The sequence below is a fragment of the Aulostomus chinensis genome, chromosome 21 (genome assembly GCF_037954235.1).
Source record: "Aulostomus chinensis isolate RoL2024-O1b breed Wild chromosome 21, RoL_Achi_v1.0, whole genome shotgun sequence".
NCBI classification, from domain to species: domain Eukaryota; kingdom Metazoa; phylum Chordata; class Actinopteri; order Syngnathiformes; family Aulostomidae; genus Aulostomus; species Aulostomus chinensis.
This window is the reverse complement of record NC_141340.1, coordinates 451,596-476,243: the sequence shown is the minus strand read 5'-3', so window position 1 is coordinate 476,243 and position 24,648 is coordinate 451,596. Positions and strand designations below refer to the sequence as shown.

The window sequence follows — 24,648 nt, the reverse complement described above, 5'->3', positions numbered from 1 at the left end:
GTGACCTGCAAAAATATCAGGAGAGATATCCAGAGTGGCTGGGAGCAGTAGCGGTGTCGTCCCAGATATCCATAGACCAGTACCGGTGTCGTCCCAGATATCCAGAGACCAGTACCGGTGTCGTCCCAGATATCCAGAGACCAGTACCGGTGTCGTCCCAGATATCCAGAGTGGCTGGGACCAGTTAGGAGCAGGAAGTAGTTATGCATACTGGGGAGCAGCTGCAGGTGGAGAGGTGGTGACAACAGTTCGTAGGTCTCTGGAGTCGTTCCCAGTTGAAATTCATGTCTAAATATTCAAATATGGTTTTAACATTTGGAGTTCAGAGCCCAGTACACACATCTGGAATTTCTTTCTGCCTACTAAGAGCTGAGGTAAGGATATCTGCAACAAGATCCAGCCTGGTGGTGACACGTTGAGACGGTCTCTAACTGTTTCCAAGGATTTAAAGATATCTTGAGTCTGATGTTGACTGGGAGGAGCGAAGTTTAAGAATTGAAGTTTCTACCAATAAAAATGTCAACGCAGACTTCTCCTGTCATTCTGACCAGGACGAATACAGCCTGACATGTCGGGGCAGGAGAGGGCCTACTTTTAATATGCGCCTTAAATAGTACATTACGGTAACACGTCACAGGCCGGAAGTGACTATAAATTGAAGTGGCGGCGTTGTTTTGAGAGGAAGAAATTGTGGCTGAAATGAGTGAAAGTGGCGCTCAGGTGAGAATATGAGACCGTTGGAGGGAATAGAGAAGGTTCCTCTGCCAACATGCCTAGAACATACGTAACATACATGGATAAGGGTGTGTGTGTCCACGGAGCCTACAGCTGTGCTGCGCAGACGGGGACAATACTGGCTTTGTATGCGTGTGCGGTACAAGTAATAACTAGTTGTAGTACTGTGTATAGATTAGCGCGGGGGTGTACAGGTACTATCTAGCTGCAGTACTGACGCGGGGGTGTACAGGTACTATCTAGCTGCAGTACTGACGCGGGGTGTACAGGTACGAACTAGCTGCAGTACTGACGCGGGGGTGTACAGGTACTATCTAGCTGCAGTACTGACGCGTGGTGTACAGGTACGAACTAGCTGCAGTACTGACGTCGGGGTGTACAGGTACTATCTAGCTGCAGTACTGACGCGGGGGTGTACAGGTACTAACTAGCTGCAGTACTGACGCGGGGGTGTACAGGTACTAACTAGCTGCAGTACTGACGCGGGGGTGTACAGGTACTAACTAGCTGCAGTACTGACGCGGGGGTGTACAGGTACTATCTAGCTGCAGTACTGACGCGTGGTGTACAGGTACGAACTAGCTGCAGTACTGACGTCGGGGTGTACAGGTACTATCTAGCTGCAGTACTGACGCGGGGGTGTACAGGTACTAACTAGCTGCAGTACTGACGTCGGGGTGTACAGGTACTAACTAGCTGCAGTACTGACGCGGGGTGTACAGGTACTATCTAGCTGCAGTACTGACGCGGGGGTGTACAGGTACTATCTAGCTGCAGTACTGACGCGTGGTGTACAGGTACGAAGTAGCTGCAGTACTGACGCGGGGGTGTACAGGTACTAACTAGCTGCAGTACTGACGCGGGGATGTACAGGTACTACCTAGCTGCAGTACTGACGCGGGGGTGTACAGGTACTAACTAGCTGCAGTACTGACGCGGGGTGTACAGGTACTATCTAGCTGCAGTACTGACGCGGGGGTGTACAGGTACTATCTAGCTGCAGTACTGACGCGTGGTGTACAGGTACGAACTAGCTGCAGTACTGACGCGGGGGTGTACAGGTACTATCTAGCTGTAGTACTGACACAGGGGTGTACAGGTACGAACTAGCTGTAGTACTGACGCGGGGTGTACAGGTACTAACTAGCTGTAGTACTGACGCGGGGTGTACAGGTACTAACTAGCTGCAGTTCTGACGCAGGGTGTACAGGTACGAACTAGCTGCAGTACTGACGCGGGGTGTACAGGTACTATCTAGCTGCAGTACTGACGCGGGGGTGTACAGGTACTATCTATCTGCAGTACTGACGCGGGGGTGTACAGGTACTATCTAGCTGCAGTACTGACGCGTGGTGTACAGGTACTAACTAGCTGTAGTTCTGACGTGGGGGTGTACAGGTACAAACTCATTGTAGTACTTTGTATAGATTAGCGCGGGGGTGTACAGGTACTATCTAGCTGTAGTACTGACGCAGGGGTGTACAGGTACTATCTAGCTGTAGTACTGACACAGGGGTGTACAGGTACGAACTAGCTGTAGTACTGACGCGGGGTGTACAGGTACTAACTAGCTGTAGTACTGACGCGGGGTGTACAGGTACTAACTAGCTGCAGTTCTGACGCAGGGTGTACAGGTACGAACTAGCTGCAGTACTGACGCGGGGTGTACAGGTACTATCTAGCTGCAGTACTGACGCGGGGGTGTACAGGTACTAACTAGCTGTAGTACTGACGCGGGGTGTACAGGTACTATCTAGCTGCAGTACTGACGCGGGGGTGTACAGGTACTATCTAGCTGCAGTACTGACGTGGGGGTGTACAGGTACAAACTCATTGTAGTACTTTGTATAGATTAGCGCGGGGGTGTACAGGTACTATCTAGCTGTAGTACTGACGCAGGGGTGTACAGGTACTATCTAGCTGTAGTACTGACACGGGGGTGTACAGGTACGAACTAGCTGTAGTACTGACGCGGGGTGTACAGGTACTAACTAGCTGTAGTACTGACGCGGGGTGTACAGGTACTAACTAGCTGCAGTTCTGACGCAGGGTGTACAGGTACGAACTAGCTGCAGTACTGACGCGGGGTGTACAGGTACTATCTAGCTGCAGTACTGACGCGGGGGTGTACAGGTACTAACTAGCTGTAGTACTGACGCGGGTGTACAGGTACTATCTAGCTGCAGTACTGACGCGGGGGTGTACAGGTACTATCTAGCTGCAGTACTGACGCGGGGGTGTCCAGGTACTAACTAGCTGTAGTTCTGACGCGGGGGTGTACAGGTACTATCTAGCTGCAGTACTGACGTGGGGGTGTACAGGTACTAACTCATTGTAGTACTTCATATAGATTAGCGCGGGGGTGTACAGGTACTGTCTAGCTGTAGTACTGACACGGGGGTGTACAGGTACGAACCAGCTGCAGTACTGATGCAGGGGTGTACAGGTACTATCTAGCTGCAGTACTGACGTGGGGGTGTACAGGTACTAACTCATTGTAGTACTTTGTATAACTTAGCGCGGGGGTGTACAGGTACTATCTAGCTGCAGTACTGACGTGGGGGTGTACAGGTACTAACTCATTGTAGTACTTTGTATAGATTAGCGCGGGGGTATACAGGTACTATCTAGCTGTAGTACTGACGCAGGGGTGTACAGGTACTATCTAGCTGTTGTACTGACGCAGGGGTGTACAGGTACTATCTAGCTGCAGTACTGACGCGGGGGTGTACAGGTACTATCTAGCTGCAGTACTGACGTGGGGGTGTACAGGTACTAACTCATTGTAGTACTTTGTATAGATTAGCGCGGGGGTGTACAGGTACTATCTAGCTGCAGTACTGACACGGGGGTGTACAGGTATTATCTAGCTGCAGTACTGACGTGGGGGTGTACAGGTACTATCTAGCTGTAGTACTGACACGGGGGTGTACAGGTACGAACTAGCTGCAGTACTGACGCTGGGGTGTACAGGTATTATCTAGCTGCAGTACTGACGTGGGGGTGTACAGGTACTAACTCATTGTAGTAATTTGTATAGATTAGCGCGGGGGTGTACAGGTACTATCTAGCTTTAGTACTGACGCAGGGGTGTACAGGTACCATCTAGCTGTAGTACTGACACGGGGGTGTACAGGTACGAACTAGCTGCAGTACTGACGTCGGGGTGTACAGGTACTATCTAGCTGCAGTACTGACGCGGGGGTGTACAGGTACTATCTAGCTGCAGTACTGACGCGGGGGTGTACAGGTACGAACTAGCTGCAGTACTGACGCGGGGTGTACAGGTACTATCTAGCTGCTGTACTGACGCGGGGGTGTACAGGTACTATCTAGCTGCAGTACTGACGTCGGGGTGTACAGGTACTATCTAGCTGCTGTACTGACGCGGGGGTGTACAGGTACTATCTAGCTGCTGTACTGACGCGGGGGTGTACAGGTACTTTCCAGCTGCAGTACTGACGCGGGGGTGTACAGGTACGAACTAGCTGCAATACTGACGCGGGGGTGTACAGGTACTATCTAGCTGCTGTACTGACGCGGGGATGTACAGGTACTATCTAGCTGCAGTACTGACGTCGGGGTGTACAGGTACTATCTAGCTGCAGTACTGACGTCGGGGTGTACAGGTACTATCTAGCTGCTGTACTGACGCGGGGGTGTACAGGTACTATCTAGCTGCTTTACTGACGCGGGGGGGTACAGGTACTATCTAGCTGCAGTACTGACGTCGGGGTGTACAGGTACTATCTAGCTGCTGTACTGACGTCGGGGTGTACAGGCACTATCTAGCTGCAGTACTGACGTCGGGGTGTACAGGTACTATCTAGCTGCAGTACTGACGCGGGGTGTACAGGTACTATCTAGCTGCTGTACTGACGTCGGGGTGTACAGGTACTATCTAGCTGCAGTACTGACGTCGGGGTGTACAGGTACTATCTAGCTGCTGTACTGACGCGGGGGTGTACAGGTACTATATAGCTGCTGTACTGACGCGGGGGTGTACAGGTACTATCTAGCTGCTGTACTGACGTCGGGGTGTACAGGTACTATCTAGCTGCAGTACTGACGTCGGGGTGTACAGGTACTATCTAGCTGCAGTACTGACGTCGGGGTGTACAGGTACTATCTAGCTGCTGTACTGACGCGGGGGTGTACAGGTACTATCTAGCTGCTGTACTGACGTCGGGGTGTACAGGTACTATCTAGCTGCAGTACTGACGTCGGGGTGTACAGGTACTATCTAGCTGCAGTACTGACGTCGGGGTGTACAGGTACTATCTAGCTGCAGTACTGACGTCGGGTGTACAGGTACTATCTAGCTGCAGTACTGACGCGGGGGTGTTGGGTGCTGTGGTTCTCAGCAGAGTGACGCCTCCTGTCTCTTCAGCTCTTCGCCCGCCTCGACCCTCGCCGCTGTCTGAGGGACATCGAACCGCGTCTTTTCCCTAACGATGGAGGACCCAACCACGGTGACTGACTACTCTCACCTGACACCTGTTGTCACCATGTCACATGATCTCATTCTTTTGAAACTGATGAGTGTGACCTTGTGTACTTTACTGTACCCCATCAGGTGAGGTGGTGGAGCTGTATGGATTGGAGGGAACTGGTGAGGTCACATGACAGGAAGCCACTCTATCTCAGTGTCACCACCTGCCCGCTTAACTGTGTGTGTGTGTGTGTGTGTGTGTGTGTCAGGTAAGACAGAGCTGCTCTACCACCTGCTGTGTCGCTGTGTGCTGCCGGTGACAGCTGGCGGTCTGGAGGTGGGCGCTATTTTTGTGGACACCGACTACAGTCTGGACATGTTACGACTGGTCAGCATCCTGGAGTGCAGACTGACTGCTGGTACACACACACACACACACACACACACTTCATGGCAGGAAGGTTCTGAGGATGTTCTCCTGACTGAACAGTCCTTCTCTCTCTAGCTCGCTCTACCAGCTCGCCCTCTGTGGCGCCAGATGAGGCAGCATTGCATGTGTGTTTGTCCCGCCTCTTGGTGGTTCACTGTTCCTCCTCCTCCCAACTTCTCCTCACTCTCCACTACCTGGAGGCGTCGCTGGCATCGCGGCCCGGCCTGGCACTTCTTATCATCAACAGCATTTCTGCCTTTTATTGGGTGGACCGATGCGAAGGTGGAGTCAGCATCACCAAGCAGGAAGAGACGCTCAGCAAGGCCGCAGAGCTGCTGGCTCAACTGCTCAGGTAGCTGTCAATCAACCTTGGTCACAGCAGGTCATTTGGTTCCAGTTGTTCTTTACAAGGTTCTGGTGTTCTGTAGATTGTTCTCATACAGTGGGTGGCCCAATAGGCAGCCCGGGGCCAAAACCAGCCCACCAGCAATGGCGAATGGCTCGCCTGATTATTTTAAAATTGTTTTATTTTTATGCTTATTTGCAAAAAACACAAACTTTAAGGTGAATTAAAAGCTTTTATTCTGAAAAGTAGTGAAGGAAACTCAAAACATTTTGTATCTTGGTGGAACATCATCTATCGGTGTGGAGGGTCGCAACCAGTTACACTGAGGTGATGACATCATCCTGTCACTACCTAGTTCCGCCTCTGTCAGTCACTGGTCTGTATTGGTGACTGTGTGCGGGGATGTGGCGCCTCCTACTGGGACTCTGCTGCTGCTGCTGGCTTGAATGTCGCGCGTTGGAGCCGCTGAGCTGAGAGACAGACCCAGTCTGAGTCCCTGCTGCTGGCAGTGTCCCACTGACGAACCCAGGAAAGCAGGGCTGCTGCACCTCTCGCTCTCTCAGTGAGAGCCAGTGTCTCTCGCCCATCAGCTGATCTCTCTTGCCTAGAGGACCCAGACAGGACTTCATGAAGACTCCCAGATGTCAGTGAGTGGATGAGTTGATGACATCATCCACAGCAACGATAAGTGTTTCACCCTCTAGAAACCAGCCAGGAAGAGGAGGCGTCTCTCCGCTCGTCTCTGTTCGACCGCTCTCAGCTTTCCTCCACAGACTTTGTGATAGTGACACATTTCTCTCGTTAGCCACCAACGTTTAGCATGTGAGCAACAGGACACTTTAAACAGTAGTTCATCAATCATTGTCATATTGTAGACTTTCATCAACCCTGTATTGATCACTTGATGTCCTGGACGCCATCTGGTTGCTCAAAGAGAGTCGCCTGAGGCCACACCTGGCCCCGTTCGTGTGGTGCTAGGTCTCCTGTAGGAGGTTCTCGTTGTCCCATACGAGGTTCTAGCGTTGGTAGTTAGGCAGGTGGATGGTGTAGGATTGTGACTCTCTGACCTGTGGCTTTTCCTCTCAGGGATTATCGAATCACCGTCTTCGCCTCCTGTCAGGCTGTCAGGAGGAGCTCTGGCGGACCCTCCCCCTCCTCATCGGACCCTGACAGGCCGTACCTCTGTCGCTCTTGGCAACGGCTGGTGACCCACCGAATCCTGTGCTCCGGGCAGGAGACTGCAAACAACATGGCCACCGCACCTGGAGGGAACAAGGAGCGACAGATACGATGGGTTTTCAGCACCCACTGCACCTCCTCGTCCGCGTCCTCCAGGACAAAGCTGCACAGGAGCAGCTGCTTCTGTGTGACGGAGGCAGGAGTGGAGTTCATCTGAACCGAGCTCCAGAAGCAGCGCAGCCAGAACGATGCCAGACAGTAGAACAGGACAGTTCTACTCATGCTTGTCAGACTGCTCCCCTCCAGCAGCCCAGCAGCTCTTCTGGACGGTTCTCTAGTTCGAGACCATTTGAGGTCATTTCACCTCTGACATTCTTTCACAGCAAAATGTTACATGATTCATACTGAATATTAAATGATCATGTCATAGTAGTTTTTAATACTGTTGCTCATCTTACTGAGGACCCTGGATCTGGTGCCCTTGAGAGAACCATGATGGAACCATTGTAGTCTCTGTGCCATCAACAGTGAACGACCTCCTCAGGTTCCAAATCAAGTTTGGGGCCGAGTCCAGAGCGGAACCAATTCCATGACTGTAGGAACTGCTCTGTATGTGGTGTGTAGGATCCATAGCATTGCACAGCAGAACGGATCTTTTGGTTTGAAATGCGAATAAAACACAAATACTACTGTCAGCTACACGCAGATCCAGTCCGCATCCATGTGGATCCAGTCCGCATCCATGTGGATCCAGTCTGCATCCGGATCCGAGTTGGATCCAGTCCGTAACTTGAAGTCTGATGACAGGGCCGCTTCACCGGAGCAGCCCTCCTCGGATCCCTCCGCGGGGTCACACATTTTTTTACACAACACAAACAAATAAACTAAATGAGACATAGACACACACTCCCGGCGCAGCGCAGTGTGTCCTCCGGGGTGAATGCGGTCCTCCTGCAGGTGTGGACCCGCGGGGCGGCCTGGTAACCTCCGAAGCTCTGGAACGTAGTTAATGTTTACTGGGACCTACTTCTCCCACCGTCGCTGACAGGCGGTTCTTCGGTCGCTCAAACATGGCCTCCATGATGGAGCGACCGCTTTAACTTTAATTTTTCGCCTGTTTTCAGATCAGAAATCGCCGTGTTTGCTTCCGTGATCAGCGGAGACGGTTCGCCGGGAAGCAGGATGACGCCGGGCCGGTGAAGCAGATGTTCCCGCTCGGAGAAGTTCGCTGTTGGATTTAGACGGATCGGTTGAAGTTGCTGGAAAGCTGGAGAGGAAAAAGCGACTCGCATCTACTCAGTAAGGAGGCTCTCGGTCGCTTCCCGCCGCCGCCGCGGCTCGCTACTCCGGTTCTCTCCGGTAGAAGCTCTCACGTGACGCCCGCGGTGGTTACCAAGTGTCGCGGAGAAACAGCGCGCGCCGTTGGCGCTGATGCAGTATGCTAGCTAGCTAATGCTAGCAGGACTGATCGGTGGACTGGGCGGTGCGAGGCAGCTAGCTGCTATCGGCTGTGTTTACACCGTCCACGGTCATTTACTACTGGAGCTCAGTGAACGTTCCGCCACGGGGCGAGTGACGTGTGAGGGAGACAGCCGAGTTTAATCCGTCTTTAACCGCCACGGTTCCAACTCGAGCGTCCAAACACGAATTGGTGGCAACGTAACTCATTAGCCTGCTAGCAGGAGCGTTAGCTCTCTGCTAACATCCGCAGCACTTCTGCACAGGTCACATCTGACTCCACGTCAGATTCTGTCTTACAGTTGTTGAGAATAACAAAACTACGTGTCTGACGTAAGCAAACTCAAGAGCTGTTATAAAACACGAACGGGATGATTGGCGTGTAAAAACTGGATACAGTAAGAATTTAAGGGGAAACGGATAATAAATATATAAAATGGCAGGAAAATGCCCATGTAACTCCAGTGGGTTCAAGATCTTATCAGGTCCCGCTCCTAACACCGACATGGCCAGTTGGTGAGTTTAAAAACCGGTTGTAATTTTGTTCTAACAGTTTGTGTTGTGAAATCAGGAGAATATATTGTAAAAAAAATATCCCAAAATACAAAATGTTTCCTGATAGATATTTTATGTAGCAGCGGGATTCATGGTTGATGGTTCCTCAGGGGTGTGTCCTAGTTCACCTGGCGAGGAAGGATGATTGTCTGCTGAGGACTCTTATGGCATTAACCTGATTAAGATGATAGTTCGAATCAGAGGTCACCATGGAAACAGCAGCTGCAAATGACCTTCACTCCTGGAAGTCATTGTTAAAGTAATCGTCATGTAAAGACACCATCAAGTCCTACCTGAGACTTCGCTGCAGTTTGCGACACGTACGTGTGTCAGATGGCTTCACGCGCCTGGTCCAGCCCTCCTTGGATAACACATCCTGCTTGTTACCAGGGAAACACTCCAAACATTCCATGAGAGAAATGGGTCCGGAAGGAACTGATGTGGAACGTACTGATGTGGGCGTGTCATTCGTCAGACTTGCATGTTAATTGCAACGTGATTAAATATTCTAGAAGCAATTCTTGTAAACACCATCAAAGAAGTGCTTCTAAACCGCTCAGCAGTGGGTTAGGTCAGTGTCTGTGGTCATCTCAGAGCTTGGGTCAGATCAGGACCAGGGGCCTCATTTAGAACCGCTGGGTTTGCATGAAGTGGGAGCTGAAACTGGCGTGCACCACCTAACACGTGACATCTGTGATGAGAGGAGAATGTGACAGCTGTCAGTCAATTCTTAGCTATGCCTACAAAGATTCTGATGAAGATGCAGACATGAGGCCGGACATGGAACATAGCCTCATCGTCTCATGTCAAACGGTCTGATGACATCATGATTGCTCATCTCTTCCAGGTGGTCAGCATGTTGTTAGGAGACTGAGATCCTCATCTCTCAGTTCTCATACCTGAGCTCCAGGATCAGTGTCATTCCTAGACCAGTTGAACCATCCTGTCGTACCTGGACACACAGGAAAGACTCGTGCAGTGTAACAGTGAAAGCCCACTCCCTGAGGACACCTGCAAAACCTCCAAACGAGGACGGCTGCAAGAATCATGAAGCACTTGATGCTCCGTCTCCAGTCAATTCACTTACGGATCGCTGAAGTATGACGTGCATACAGCACCGTCATCACCAACATCCCATCTGTGACCTAAGTCAGCTGATTCATGAGACATGTCTGTATTCCCACCTCCAGGTGTAGGAAGGGACTGTTTTTTATGTTGTATTTGATTTTGGGGCAAACGGTTTGAGTTTTTGGACGCCTGTGTAACCAGGATCCGGCACAGCGCTTCACGAGGGACCTTCAGACACACGTTGCGATCCCATCAGCAGTTAATCTGTGAAACTATCAGAGAGTAAGACTAGAACTAATGCAGTGTTCTGACAGACCCAATCCCTGCTGGCATGATGCGGCCCTTGCACATGACACCAGAGGTGCAAAGCGTCAACCCGGCCGCTCCAGTGTTTTCACTGAGCCGCTCCACTGATCCAACCGCCTCTCACACAGATGCTGGTTCAGAGTTGGTATGACTTCTGCCTCCAGGCTAGAGGCTGAAATCTCTGTTTCCTCCCTCCATCTACTTCTGTTCAGACGGAGCAGAGGAACAGTGGCACCGTGAAAAGGGTCTGTGTGTTTGCTCAGCTCAGCCTGAGGGATAAAAACATGGCCTTCGTCTCTGAGGCGTGAACACGTTTGTTGTCTGGAACTTTGCTCTCCAGGTTCTGACAGTGTAAGACAGGTTGATCTTGGTGGAGCCTGACTCAGTCAGATGAAGCTGGTCAGAAGATTTGAGACTAGTCTGACTAGTTATGGGCGGCATGGCTCAGGGGTAGAGTGGCCATCTAGCAGCCGAAGGGTTGCTGGTTCGATCCCCGACCCCGGTGACCATGTCGAAGTGTCCATGAGCAAGATACTGAACCCATAATTGCTCCCGATGAGCAGGTTGGCGCCTTGCATGGCAGCTCCACCATCAGTGTGTGAGTGAGACGACACTGTAAAGAGCTTTGAGTGCCGCTAAGGTAGAAAAGCGCTGAATAAAATTTGAGTCCATTTACCATTTAGTCATGACTGAATCCTCTGAGTGATCATGTGACACGAGTGTTCACAACCATGCTATTACACCAACAAGCAGGGAAGAACGAGAATCAGGAAGATGAGGTTCTGGTTTCTGCTCTGATCTGAATCTCTGGATCTGTTGGCCAATCAGCCTCTCTTGAATGGATTGGTAGAAATCTGAGATCCATCCGGATTGGTCAGGTATGGCTGACGCAGGTCAGAATGTAAACACAAAGTTATGAAAAGCCTGGTTGTAAGTTGTGGGTTTGTTTTCGGGTGCCACATGCTAACAGTCCCTTCTCCCTCCTCCTCCTACCCACTGGTCCTTGACCATGATGGAAAGGTCACGGGGTCAGAGTGGATGGGAGAACTTAGAGGGAATCAGGAGAAGATGGCGGCGGTGCTGAGAGAACCTGACGTCACTCTCACGAACCAGCGTGATGGAGCGACAGCCATGTTGCGGACGTGTGTCCGCTTCATGAAACAACAGACTTCTGTCGATGAACGACAGAATGGCCATCTTAAGCCCTATTTGCACGTGATTAGTATAACCTGGAGATGTCGGGTAATTTGCAAATTACCCCCACCTTTGTTTCTTTCAGCGCATTCACACAGGATAAGCAAAGTCCGTATTTACTTGATTTTACTGACATTAAGGCCTGGATACGATGTCAAAGCTGTGCATGTTGTAACATCTGTTTCTATCTCATGTTCGCTGATAATATCATCCAAAAAGTTCCTTACCGCACGCTGCGACACACGTCATCCATGTCAGTATCCTGCATGGCTTGGCTCTTTAGGTGGATCTCCTGCCTTTTTTGCGGAGCGGTCTCCATATACTGTAATATGAATATTTGCCCCTAAAAAGCTGTCAAAATTGCGATTCAAAATTTCCACCGCATCCTCCATTATTTAAGCTGGAAAGAGATAGAAAAAGCGCGCAATTACAACAACAAGCACAGAGATGGAGTTTCGCAGGGGACTCGGTTTATCAGGGGACGTCTGTTTTTAGCGAAAAATATTTGGTAATTTGCAGTGGAATTTTTACTTTACAAATTAAAGACATGGTACGTTGGCTTGGGACTGGGATCACAGGCTTCCTCCACAATTATTACAAATCACGAGAGGGTCCCAGGTGCTACTAACCCATGGGGATAGGGCTTTAGCTTTCATTTGTATTGAAAATATAACTTCATTACTGAGGTTGAACTTGAAATGACAGCTGCCAATCAAAAAGGTGACAGTAAACGATGTCATGCTGAGACTGTTTGCTCCTCCTCCTGTCAACCGTATTTATCCCTGTTATTACTGTAGGAAATGATTGACACCTGAATTACAGGCAGGTGTGCTAGTCTCCTAATGCACTGCAGCAGTGTCACCATCCTCTGGTTGCTGTGGTAACGCTTCCATCACCAGCAGAGCTGAAGGTTGTAGCGTAGTTGCGTGCTAGCAGGTGATCAGAGATCAACACATCGATAATCTTCATGTATGTAGTAAACGTGTGCAGCAGCAGGAGGATCCAGCAGCTCCAGGTAGCCTCAACATTCATGATGATTGACACCTCCGATATACCGCCGTCCTCCTGGTGGCTGTTGATGTGATGATGTCAAGTCTACACGCGGCCATCAGAACTAAAACTAAACTCTGCTCCACCTGGAGCTGCTGGAGAGGAAGCCATGGTGGTTCTGGTTCTGGCTTCAGTTCTGGGTTCTGGTTCTGGCTTCAGTTCTGGTCCAATCTCTGATGAACAGAAACCAGATTCACCTTTGCTGGAGCAGCAATCATGGAGGTTTGTGGGAGCTGTTCTAGCAAACCAGAGGCTCAAGTATATCTGATGATGGTGCTGATTGGTTGTTGTGGTGAACAGCTGAGTGAGGCGTCACTGTCAGAGCTGCTGCAGCAAGGAATTGTGGGACGGCATCATCTCCTCTCCTGACAGGAAGACGCTCTGGTGTATCCATGCTAGACCTGGACCTGAACCTCCCCTACTGTTTTTACGCAGAATGCCATCTGAGGCTCAGTCTCAGGAGCCTCGGGACAGAGGACCACCCCCCCCTGTCACTCGAGCTGGACGCAGTGCTCAGCTGGCCAAAGCAGCTGCTACTAGCTCCGCCCCTGAAAGGCGGCCTCGTGGGCGACCTCGGAAAGATGGGAGCGGCGGCAGCCACTCAGGTCCTCCTGCCGCTCTTCCCCCAGCTCCGCCTCCTCCAAAACCAAGGAAGAAGTAAGTCACACCCCTCATGTAGTTCACTGTGACTTTGGGCCCCCAGTCTGAAGTGGCCTGCTCCTTTGATAGCAATATTCAATGCTGATATTAACTCATATGAGCATCAGGACCTTTCCTGTCCCACTGAGTGACGGTAACTGGGGAACGACATGTCGCTTCATCCATTGACACTGCTAACCTCACGCACTCGCACTCGCACTCGCCTACTCTGTTGTAGTGTGACACCCACTGTGTTTTTTTTTGCTTCTGATCATTCTTGTTCCACATCTTCATTCCAAGCGGAACTGTCTCGTGTCCAGAATCTGTCCTGACTTGGTTCTTGTAACATTAGAGTCCAGTTACCCAGAAAGCATCACTATCCAATCACATGGCCCCATTCCCTGAAGGCCTGACCCAGTTGGTCAGTAGAAGGGTCGGAAGCTCTGTGTGTGTGTCTGTGGTGGTGGTGGGGGGGGCTGCTCAGCAGGAAAAAGAGTTGAAAAGGGTGTGATATTTGACCTCCTCTTCAAGCCTTCAGTCATGTGACTTCACCTGACCTCTTCTCACCTTTGGACTCTGTGATGGAACTCCAATCAGTAAACACAGGAATGGGGGTGTGCTTGTGTTTGCAGGGGGCGGAGTCGAGGTCGAGCACAGGTAGAGAATGAAGAGAGCATGAACATCACAGAGAGGAACCACCCCCAGAACGAGACAGGTGTGTATGGCGAGGTTCCCTGAGGCTTCAGTAAAAAAACTCAGTGGAGAAACACATGATCCCATTGTTCAACACATCCTGCACTCTGTTTTGGTCATGTGACCTTAACCTGATCCTGAGGCAGTTGATGTTATATCAGGGTTCCCACATGTCCTTGAAAACCAGGAAAATGAGGGAAAAGGACAAATGTCCTGGAAACGGTTCATATTTCCTGGAAAATTATTTATCCTCCCCCTGCCTTGTGAGTGAATTCTCATGGGTTAAAAGTTATGTGCATGCATGTCTGTTGTCACCCTCTACTGAGCACAGCGATTCTCTGCCTCTAGTCGGAGCCACGCCCCACGTGACGCCACCGGCCAATCAAATTTGCATTTCAGCTCAGAGCGGTTCTGCAACCCTGTGTTCTCGGTTTATTTTGTCGCTGGATTTAACGACTTTTCAGATGCCGTTAAGGATTTAGTGCCTAGAGACAAAACTAGCGACTCTAAGTTGAAAAGTGTCGCTGGTGTCGGTCTGCCAGTGTGAGGTTGTTCTCTCCCGCGGCCGCAGCCTCCTCTCGGTTCTAAATTATAGCCATGGACTGCACATCAAATGTATGAGTAACAACCATGGAAACAATCTGGACAAATGCAAGTTACCACTGTAGAAAAGAACACTTCCAAAGTGTGAGGGGACAGAGACGTAGTAGCGTATGACGTCAGGATTCGTCTCTGTAGCGGCTGAAAAAGTCATGGAAAATAAATTCAAAGAAAGAGTAGTTGCCCTGTATTTCTGCGGAGCGGGTGGTTGAAGCCAGCCATGTTTCCAGGCCGTAGCTTCAACCAGTTGAAAATGAGCCGCTAGTCTTCATTACAGTCGACCAGACATTAAGCGGTTTGATGACATCATCTGGTCTTATGGTGTTGAGACAAAATCATCAGCTCAGTGACTCAGACATCGTCATGGCTGTGATGTAATCGATCAGAATGAGCGTCTTATTACAACTTTCAGGAACACAAGTGCAATGGCCCCTCTGCTGAGCTCTCCTCGGCATGTGTGGGAGCAAACTCCAGCAGTCACTTCGTTAGTATGACTCGTCACCATGGCGCATGGTAGCCCTTCACCTGTTTGTGCTCCACAGAGACACAGGAGAAGACTACTGGCCGTCGCCGCTCCACCACTAGGAGAAAATCGAATACAAACCCCGAACCCAGTCCAGAACCTGACCCTGGTCCCACTGACCTGGACTGCCCCTCAGTTGCAGAGCCCCATGTAGAACCAGTGAGCAGTATCGAGGAGGAAGACAGATCATGTGCTGCTCTGGACCCACCTCCAGCCTGTAGTCTTGGGGAAGACCTGCAAGTTAGTCCCATGGACCTACATCACAGCCCCGTCCCCAGCCCAAGACACACCCCCGCCCACATGGCTGTGGACTGTAGCCCAAGATGTGTTCCCATGGAGACTGAAGGGGCCAATCCCACGGAGCAGGGTCCGGCCCTGAGCCCCTGCTCCAGCCCTCCGATCTCTCCCCGTCCCCAGCTGGAAGATGAGGACTTGCCGTCCCCTCTTTTCCAGCGGTGTCTGTCTGAGGACTCCGGGGGCTCGCCGACCCCGAGTCTGGGACACACTGAACAACGGTGAGCGAGTGTCCACATGAACATTGTATACATGACACATTTGTTGCTGTCAACATGGAGTCCTGCCTCTCTCTTCTCATGTGTCGGTCATCCGTCACCCCGCAGGCTGAAGCAGTGTGCCTTCTGTTACCGTGGTGATGAGCTTACTCTGGGCCAGGGCCGGTTGGTGGTGTTCGGCCCAACCCCAGGCTACATCCCTCTCCACATTCTCAACCGCCGCGCATCTTCTGATCGGGACAGTGACTGTCATGACCACTGCTACCAACACAGCCAGGCGCCACCCACGTAAGTAGAAGACACGCTCAGTTGTACGTAAGTCTGTTTGACTGATGAAGGAACGTGTTTCCTTCATCACTCAAACATCGAAAACCATCAAAAACATTTTAACAGCTTTGTTCAAGCTAATATTGTGTTTGACTTGCTCACCTGTCTGTGGTTGGAGTCTCTTTATCTTCTAAGGGAAGAGGCACTAAAGGTGATAAGTGTCCAAAACACCCATGAACTTAGCGTCTGACTGTTGTGACCATCAATTGTACCACATAACCATAGCCATAGCGTCTTTGGGTAGTGGTACAGTTGGCAAGTAAAAGTTAATGAGTGTTAACCTGCAGCTTTAAACGTGTGTGTGTGTCTGTCTGTGCGTTTGTGTGTAGGTGCAGCAGTCCAGAACCATGTGGTGAGTACTGTTTGTCTTTCCTTTCAGAGTAAAGGGTTCTAGTCGGTGTTCTTGATCTGCTGTCTCATGAGTGGGATGTTTTTAATGTGAAGTGATACACAATCCAACCCGTATACTGACTTGTGGTCTGATCCGTGTGTTTCAGATGACAAGTCTTCCTCAGAGTTTATGGAGCAGCTTGGAGTCATCGGGCTTCCACATGACATCAACGTCCAATCACTGTTTGATTTCACAGGTAAGCCCCGCCCCTTGTCTGTCAGTGTGTCTCCATCCAGCAGTTCAACCCTGACTGTGTATGTGCAGGTCAGTGCTGTGCTCACCTGCAGTGTGCTGCCTGGTCAGAGGGGGTGTGTCGCGGCGAGGGCCAATCACTGCTATATGTGGACAAAGCCATCGACTCAGGAAGCACGCAGGTTGGTTTTGGCGCAGCCACCTGGACCATCACACCTACTCAGCCTCACTGAGACTTGTCCCCTCTATCCTCTAGGTCTGTGTTTTTTGCCATCGCCTTGGGGCATCATTGCGTTGTCAAGAGGTGGGTTGTGGGCGGAGCTACCACTTTCCCTGCGCCGCTGCTGCCGGGGCCCATCAAGACTGGAAGAAGAGACTCACACTCTGTACAAGGCACACACACACAGGTACACACAGTCCTGCTGTCATGTGAACCAGTGAGACATGTCCTCTAGTTGGAGGTCTTACCTTTGATGATCTGTGAGATTATGGGAAACTGTGTTCATCAAAGCTGTGATAAACACATAATGTATCATTGATGACTTGAATTTGATTCGTGGGCCTCATCTCCTGACCTGGAGGGGTCGGACCCCCACGAAGGAGTGAACACAAGTCTGATGTCTGTACTCTTAGACCCTGAACATGTCGCATCTCTCCTTAGTGTCCCCTCAGTGTGTGGCGTGTGCGGGAGGGGGAGATGTCAGCAGTCTGTTGATGTGTTGTTGCTGTGGTAATCATTACCATGGTAACTGCCTAGTCCCCCCCCTGGCTCCCTCCTCCCTGTGTCGAGCTGGCTGGCAGTGTCCTCAGTGTCGAGTCTGTCAGAGCTGCAGGTAACACACACACAGCTGATTCAGAGGTCATAAGCTTGTGATATTCTATAAAAGTGATCACATTAAATGTTTATGATGTCAGCAGGTGTCTGACCACGAACCTGTGTGTGTATGATAGGTTGCGTGGCGACAAGGGAATGTTGCTGGTGTGTGAGCGCTGTGATAAATCATACCACACACACTGTCTTTCACCTCCTTTGGAACACACACCTGTCAGCTGGAGCTGCAAGGTAAGTGATGTACATGCACACACACACACACACACATCCTTGTACTTATATCTTTGTGAGGAATTTCATTGACGTTATGCATTCCCTAAACTTGACCCTAAAACCAAGTCTTGACCTTCAAACGGCCCTTTGAAGATGTCAGGACCGGCTAAAATGTTCTCACTTTCCAAAAATGTCCTCACTCTGATGGTTTAATACGTATTCTAGTCCTCACTATGTAGCAAGTACAAGAACACACACACACACATTTTTTAAACATTTCTCTTCCTCCAGAACTGCAGAGTGTGCCGCCGCTGTGATGTGAGGTCATCAGGTCAATGGGCCAATCATCCTTTTCTTTGTGGTTCATGTGACCCTGCCCTGCCCTGCCCTCTCTGTGGCCACGCCCCCAACTTCAACTCACCGCAGGACTGTGTGACCTGTATCTGCTGCTATCGGTACACACTGTTAACACTAAAGTAACTGTTTTAGATTAAGAGATGTCAGTTAGGCAAGGTTTCTTACAGACTTGGGTAAAAATAAATTCACAAGTATAAAAGAATCCAAGGAAACTAAATAACCATAAAATTGATCACCTTTGTACACCTTGAACACTTTGTTGTTGAAATGGTGTCCAACCAGTTTGCCACAGATTGTAGTTACCTTTTGACATTTTATTTATATATATGTGTATGTATGTATGTATGTATGTATGTATGTATGTATGTGTGTGTATATATGTGTGTGTGTATATATATATATATATAATATGAATGGAGTGTTTCCTTATGTGACCTAATGGAAGCAGACATAGAGTGAAGTCGTGGAATAACCTAGCAAACTTCTTATTTACCAACCAAATGGATTACCAATAAAAATAATAGATCTGAAACAGCTGCATGAAATTAGATTAAAGGTGTTCTCCCTCAGCCTGAATGTTCTTTGAAAATGAATGAAAACAGCAAACAACAAACAGAAATGTTCTGTGTTGCAGGAGTGTCCACGCAATGTGCATTGGCCAGGCCAGGGTGGGCACAACAGGGACTGGAGGTTACATCTGCTCCCCCTGTAGGCCTCGAGAGGACGAGCTAATCCCAGCTACACAAATCCCAAACAGGCCTACCCCGGCCCTCCCCCCGAGTCCTAAACAGGAAACAGTCATTAGCACGTCACTGCTGCCCTTTGCCAGGCTTTCTGAAGCTCCACCCATCAGCCCTGCTGCCGATAGCCCAGTCCCACCCCTCTCTGCAGACTTTCCCAAGACCCCAACCACAGCATCACAGGAGAGTCTTATGCCCTCTCCACCTGTTCACTCAGAGCTCCATCACACTTTACCACATGCATCCCCTAGCCCTTCAGAGCTCCAACAGAGTCCACCACCATCACCCCCTGACCCCTTAGAGTTCCAACAGAGTCCTGCAGTATTGGCCCCTTACCCCATAGAACTCAATCACAGTCCACCACCACCGCCATTGTCCCCTTCAGAGCTCCATCAGACAAAACCATCATTGTACCCTAATCCCTCTGACCTTCGACAGAGTCCTGCACCATTGCCCTCTTGCCCATCAGAGTTGCAACAGAGTCCTGCACCATTGCCCTCTTGCCCATCAGAGTTGCAAAAGAGTCCTGCACCATTGTCCTGTTCCCCCATAGAGCTCCAACAGAATCCACCACTTTTGTCCCCTAGTCCCTCAGACCTCCATGATCTACCACTATTGTCCCCCATCCACACTGAGCTCCAACAGAACTCTGAACCATTGCCCCTTAACCCCATAGAGCTCCAAAATTCTCCACCATTGTCTCCTAGTCCTGCAGAGCTACAGAATCCACCATCCTTGCCTCTTGTCATCACAGAGCTCCAAAAGAGATCTGTACCATTGCCCCATACCTCCATGGAGATCCAAAACCCACCAACATTTCCCTTTAACCCCACAAAACTCCAGGAGAGTCGACATTCATCATCCCCTAACCCATCAGAGCTCCAACATAGATTGCCACCATCACCCCCTCTTCCTTCAGAGCACCATCATAGTCCGCCACCATTGCCCCCTACTCCTTCAAAATTCCAAAATTTGCCACTATCCACTCCTAACCCCTCAGAGCTCCAACAACCATCTTATTGTTCTGTGGCCGAGCTCCATAAATGTCCATTGCCATCTCACCCTCTACCAACTGAGCTTGAAGTCAGCCAACTGGTATCTTGCCACGAGCTTGCAGGACTCCAACAAAGTCCTGTCCCATCTAAACATGGTCCCATCCTCCAGGGAAGCATAGCGTCATTTAGCCCTGATCCCTCCCAATGTCAGAAAAGTCATACCCCATCAAAGCTTGTTCTAGCTGAGCTTCCCCAAAGTCCTGGTCCAATGTCCCCCTCATCCCCTCTTGTTCTGGTTGAGGTGCAACAAAGCCCGACTCATGTAACTTCCAAGCAGGCTCAGCTCAGTCCTAGCCAGCTCAGTTTCTCTCCATGTAGCCCCATACAAAATTTTAAAGAGGAACATCTTTTGGAAACAGAGTGTCAGGAGAGTCCATTACAGGGTAGTCCCATGTCTTGTCACCACACACAATTTCCACACAGTCCTCCAACTCCCAGTCTGTCCAGTTCAGGGGTTTGTTTGACCAGTTTTCAGTCAGGTCCTACTGAAACTCAGCCCAGCTCACTACCACACAGTACTGTGCAAGACAGTAGTCCACAGGTACTGATTGATAGATCATGTTCTCCTGTTGACATCCTCCCCATGCAGTCCCAGAACAGTCTCCTACAAAGACAGCACAGTATTACACTAAATAGTCCTGCACAAGTCAGAACACCACCTCCCCAGGGTCCCACACACACACAAGATCCTGAAACTACACTGGACCAGGAGAGCCCTGGATCATTCTGGAGCCCTGCACGGAACAATTCTACACTGGAACAAGACCTTTCATCAGCCAAGCCTAAGTCCATCCTTAGAGACAGCCATGCCCCACGGAGACCCAGATCAGCTCCTTGTAGCCCCTTGACAGCCTCATGTGGCCCCTCACAATGTAGCCTGTCCCAGCCTGCAAGCCCAATGCAGGCCCACTCTGTGCAGCTTGTCCGGCCTCTAGCACTCAGCCTGCTCCATTTTCAGCTCACTGTCACAAAGGAACGCTCCCAAACCAGGACCCCTGAGCTGAGGTCTTGGGGGCCTTGCCTTTTGCAGCCGAGTCAAAACGATGATGGCCAAACACTGGAAAGTAGCTCTGTCCCTCCTAGCTTCACCACTGACAGTTCCTCAACAAGGAGCCAGCTTGGCACCCCTCATAGTAGCCAGCTTATTTATGCCCCCCCAAGCCCACCTCATGGCCCAGCTGTGCCCACACCAGAAAGCCTTGTTCACAGAAGCACTTCCGTGAAACACAGTAGCCTAACAAGCACACTGTGTGCTGAAAAAAGGGAGGAATTTCCTCCCCCAATGAACCACATTAGTCAGAGTGCTTCTCATGATAGCCAATTGCATTGCACGGAAGAAACTGAGCATGGAACTAGCACCTCACATATCCAAACTAGCTCAATTAGTGCTAGCCCCACACATATCCAAGCTAGCTCAGTTATTGTTAGTCCCGATGGTTCTCTTCAGGCCTGTGGTGACTCCACTCCAAGGGACAGTAGTCTTGTCTGTGACAGTGCTGCACCTGCTGAGGACAATTGCTCCCAGGAACCAGTCACCCCTCCAGCACCACATGTGCATACCTCAGCACAACCAACTAGCCCCTCAGGTAGCCCTGTTCATCCCACATCAATTCTGGATAAGCACACAGTCACTGTTGATCACCATTTTCTTCTGTCAGAAACAAGACCCTCTAATGTTATCTGCTCTTATGATAGTGCCACTCACAGTAATAATCTCTCTGTTTATAGTTCTCCACAATTTACTCAGATCACACAGTCTGGTCAGTCAAGTTCCTTATACATCAGAACTTCCTGCAGTCCATCAGAGACTGTCCCAGTTTATTCAAGCCCCCCTCAAAGTCCAGCTTGCTCTAGTCCTCCACACTGTAGGCTAACTAATGCTAGCATAGCGAGCAGTTCTGTTTGCCCGAGTCTGGGCAATGTTAACTCAGGCTGCAAAGACCACGAAGTTATCTGCACAACCAGGGTACCTGATGTTAGCTCCATCCACAGTCAATGTAGGTCCTGTCTTGTTAGTCCTGTTCACATACAGAACGCCACAAGTGGTGTCAACTCAGATCCAGTTCAAAGACAGACTCCCTTATCCACTAGAATGACACATAGCAATCCTGTACATGCTATTGTCTCTGGTGTTAGCTCAACTCATAGTTCAGTGCATCTTAGCCCTTCAGGTAGTCCCCATTACAGCCAAGCTCCTGACACTGAATCCAATTCTAGCCTTAATGTGGTGCAGTTGAGCCCTGTTTTGGGTAGTTCCAGTCCTGATGTTGATATAGTGGCTTGTTTCAACATCCAGAGTTCTCCTCTTCCTTGTGTTGTCCAGCTTCATACTGTCCCCAGCCCAGCGTCCATTAGCTGCCTGCCTGATGGCTCATCTGATGTAAGTCAGGTGTGTATGACTCCCATTAGCAACTCGTTTGCTTGTCCCCTCCTTAACCCCAACAAGTCTGCTCCAGTCAGCCTCCAAAGCAGTTCCTCAATAAGCCCATCATGTCCGGGACCAGCTACACTTGTCCCTGCTACTTCCACTTGGACTAGTGCTGGTCCCAGCCCTGTCCCTAGTCCCACTCAGGAGATCACTGAGATGCCTAACACTTGCCCTAAAAGTGAAATGCCTGCTAGTCCCACATGCACCCTCTCACAGGATAGCATCCAAGCTAACTCTGTGCTCTCCAGCCCTCCCTCTAGTCTTCTTTGTTGCTCTTTGCAATCAGATGATTCACAGACTTGCCAAAGTCGTGGTCCCACCAGATTTTTGAAGCCTGAGGCTGGCACCGGCCTTAATTTTGCAACCCCCATGGGGTCTGGCATCAGCCCTGGTCCAGCTTGTCTAAGGAACTGCCCCAAGCAATACACACTAACAGAAGGGAGGTCTAGAACCAGTGTAGGTAAGTATTAGATTGGAATTCATTGTCATCTTTGTTGTTGTGACAAAGAGGTTTGACTTCATAAGGGCTTCCTGTTCTCCCAGATAATGGCATGACAGAGGAGCAGGAGCATCTGCAGCAGAGGTCAGAAGAGGAGGAGCATCTGCAGCAGAGGTCAGAGGAGGAGGAGCATCTGCAGCAGAGGACAGAGGAGGAGGAGCATCTGCAGCAGAGGACAGAGGAGGAGGAGCATCTGCAGCAGAGATCAGAGGAGGAGGAGCATCTGCAGCAGAGGACAGAGGAGGAGGAGCATCTGCAGCAGAGGACAGAGGAGCAGGAGCATCTGCAGCAGAGGACAGAGGAGGAGGAGCATCTGCAGCAGAGATCAGAGGAGGAGGAGCATCTGCAGCAGAGGACAGAGGAGGAGGAGCATCTGCTGCAGAGGACAGAGGAGGAGGAGCATCCGCAGCACAGGACAGAGGAGGAGGAGCATCTGCAGCAGAGGACAGAGGAGGAGGAGGAGCATCTGCAGCAGAGATCAGAGGAGGAGGAGCAGCATCCACAGCAGAGGTCAGAGGAGGAGGAGCAGCATCCACAGCAGAGGTCAGAGGAGGAGGAGCATCCGCAGCAGAGGTCAGAGGAGGAGGAGCATCCGCAGCAGAGGTCTGGGGAGGAGGAGCATCCGCAGCAGAGGTCTGGGGAGGAGGAGCATCTGCAGCAGAGGACAGAGGAGGAGGACCAGGAGCAACCCCAACAGAGGCCAGAGGAAGAGGAGCATCAGCAGCAGAGGTCTGGGGAGGAGGAGCATCCGCAGCAGAGGTCTGGGGAGGAGGAGCATCTGCAGCAGAGGTCAGAGGAGGAGGACCAGGAGCAGCCCCAACAGAGGTCAGAGGAGGAGGAGCATCAGCAGCAGAGGTCTGGGGAGAAGGAGCATCTGCAGCAGAGGTCTGGGGAGGAGGAGCATCCGCAGCAGAGGTCAGAGGAGGAGGAGCATCCGCAACAGAGGTCAGAGGAGGAGGAGCATCCAGAGCAGAGGTCAGAGGAGGAGGAGCATCAGCAGCAGAGGACAGAGGAGGAGGGGCAGCAGAGGTCAGAGGAGGAGGAGCATCCAGAGCAGAGGTCAGAGGAGGAGGAGCATCCACAACAGAGGTCAGAGGAGGAAGAGCATCCTCAGCAGAGGTCTGGGGAGGAGGAGCATCTGCAGCAGAGGTCAGAGGAGGAGGACCAGGAGCATCCACAGCAGAGGCCAGTGGAGAAGGACAAGCATGTGCAGCAGAGGCCAGAAGAGGAGGAACATCCACTGCAGAGGCAAGAGGAGGAGAAGGATCATCCACTGCAGAGGCTAGAGGAGGAGAGGGATCATCTGCAGCAGAGGCCAGAGGAGGAGGAGCATCCACAGAAGTGGCCAGAGGGGGAGGAGCATCCACAGAAGTGGCCAGAGGGGGAGGAGCATCCACAGAAGTGGCCAGAGGGGGAGGAGCATCCACAGAAGTGGCCAGAGGGGGAGGAGCATCCACAGAAGTGGCCAGAGGGGGAGGAGCATCCACAGAAGTGGCCAGAGGGGGAGGAGCATCCACAGAAGTGGCCAGAGGGGGAGGAGCATCCACAGAAGTGGCCAGAGGGGGAGGAGCATCCACAGAAGTGGCCAGAGGGGGAGGAGCATCCACAGAAGTGGCCAGAGGGGGAGGAGCATCCACAGAAGTGGCCAGAGGGGGAGGAGCATCCACAGAAGTGGCCAGAGGGGGAGGAGCATCCACAGAAGTGGCCAGAGGGGGAGGAGCATCCACAGAAGTGGCCAGAGGGGGAGGAGCATCCACAGAAGTGGCCAGAGGGGGAGGAGCATCCACAGAAGTGGCCAGAGGGGGAGGAGCATCCACAGAAGTGGCCAGAGGGGGAGGAGCATCCACAGAAGTGGCCAGAGGGGGAGGAGCATCCACAGAAGTGGCCAGAGGGG

General features: G+C 51.0%; 2 protein-coding genes across 2 annotated transcripts; both read left to right on the top strand.

Annotated features, from left to right (window-relative positions):
- The first annotated feature begins 624 nt into the window (after positions 1-624).
- xrcc2 (X-ray repair complementing 2) lies at positions 625-7,524 on the top strand. Its single transcript, XM_086191480.1, has 6 exons — positions 625-720; positions 5,126-5,207; positions 5,312-5,347; positions 5,437-5,586; positions 5,673-5,949; positions 7,030-7,524. The coding sequence occupies exons 1-6, from the start codon at positions 700-702 to the stop codon at positions 7,337-7,339; spliced, it is 876 nt and encodes a 291-aa protein (XP_086047606.1). The 5' UTR covers positions 625-699; the 3' UTR covers positions 7,340-7,524.
- A 399-nt stretch (positions 7,525-7,923) lies between these two features.
- LOC147241240 (uncharacterized) lies at positions 7,924-24,276 on the top strand (the record flags this gene model as incomplete). The annotated part of the gene is made up of 14 exons (XM_086192332.1): positions 7,924-8,421; positions 13,189-13,410; positions 14,025-14,107; positions 15,228-15,723; positions 15,829-16,008; positions 16,377-16,399; positions 16,545-16,634; positions 16,703-16,812; positions 16,887-17,037; positions 17,292-17,463; positions 17,582-17,693; positions 17,967-18,130; positions 18,667-22,715; positions 22,799-24,276. Coding segments are annotated over exons 2-14 (7,329 nt in total), but the record flags the coding sequence as incomplete, so codon positions are not given.
- Positions 24,277-24,648: the final 372 nt, after the last annotated feature.

What these genes read in the sequence shown, in the direction of transcription:
- xrcc2 (XM_086191480.1), top strand. Translation starts at nt 700, where the DNA reads ATGAGTGAAAGTGGCGCTCAG. An exon ending in CGATGGAGGACCCAACCACG is followed by an intron (nt 5,208 to 5,311) that starts GTGACTGACTAC and finishes GTACCCCATCAG; the next exon opens with GTGAGGTGGTGGAGCTGTAT. An exon ending in GTATGGATTGGAGGGAACTG is followed by an intron (nt 5,348 to 5,436) that starts GTGAGGTCACAT and finishes TGTGTGTGTCAG; the next exon opens with GTAAGACAGAGCTGCTCTAC.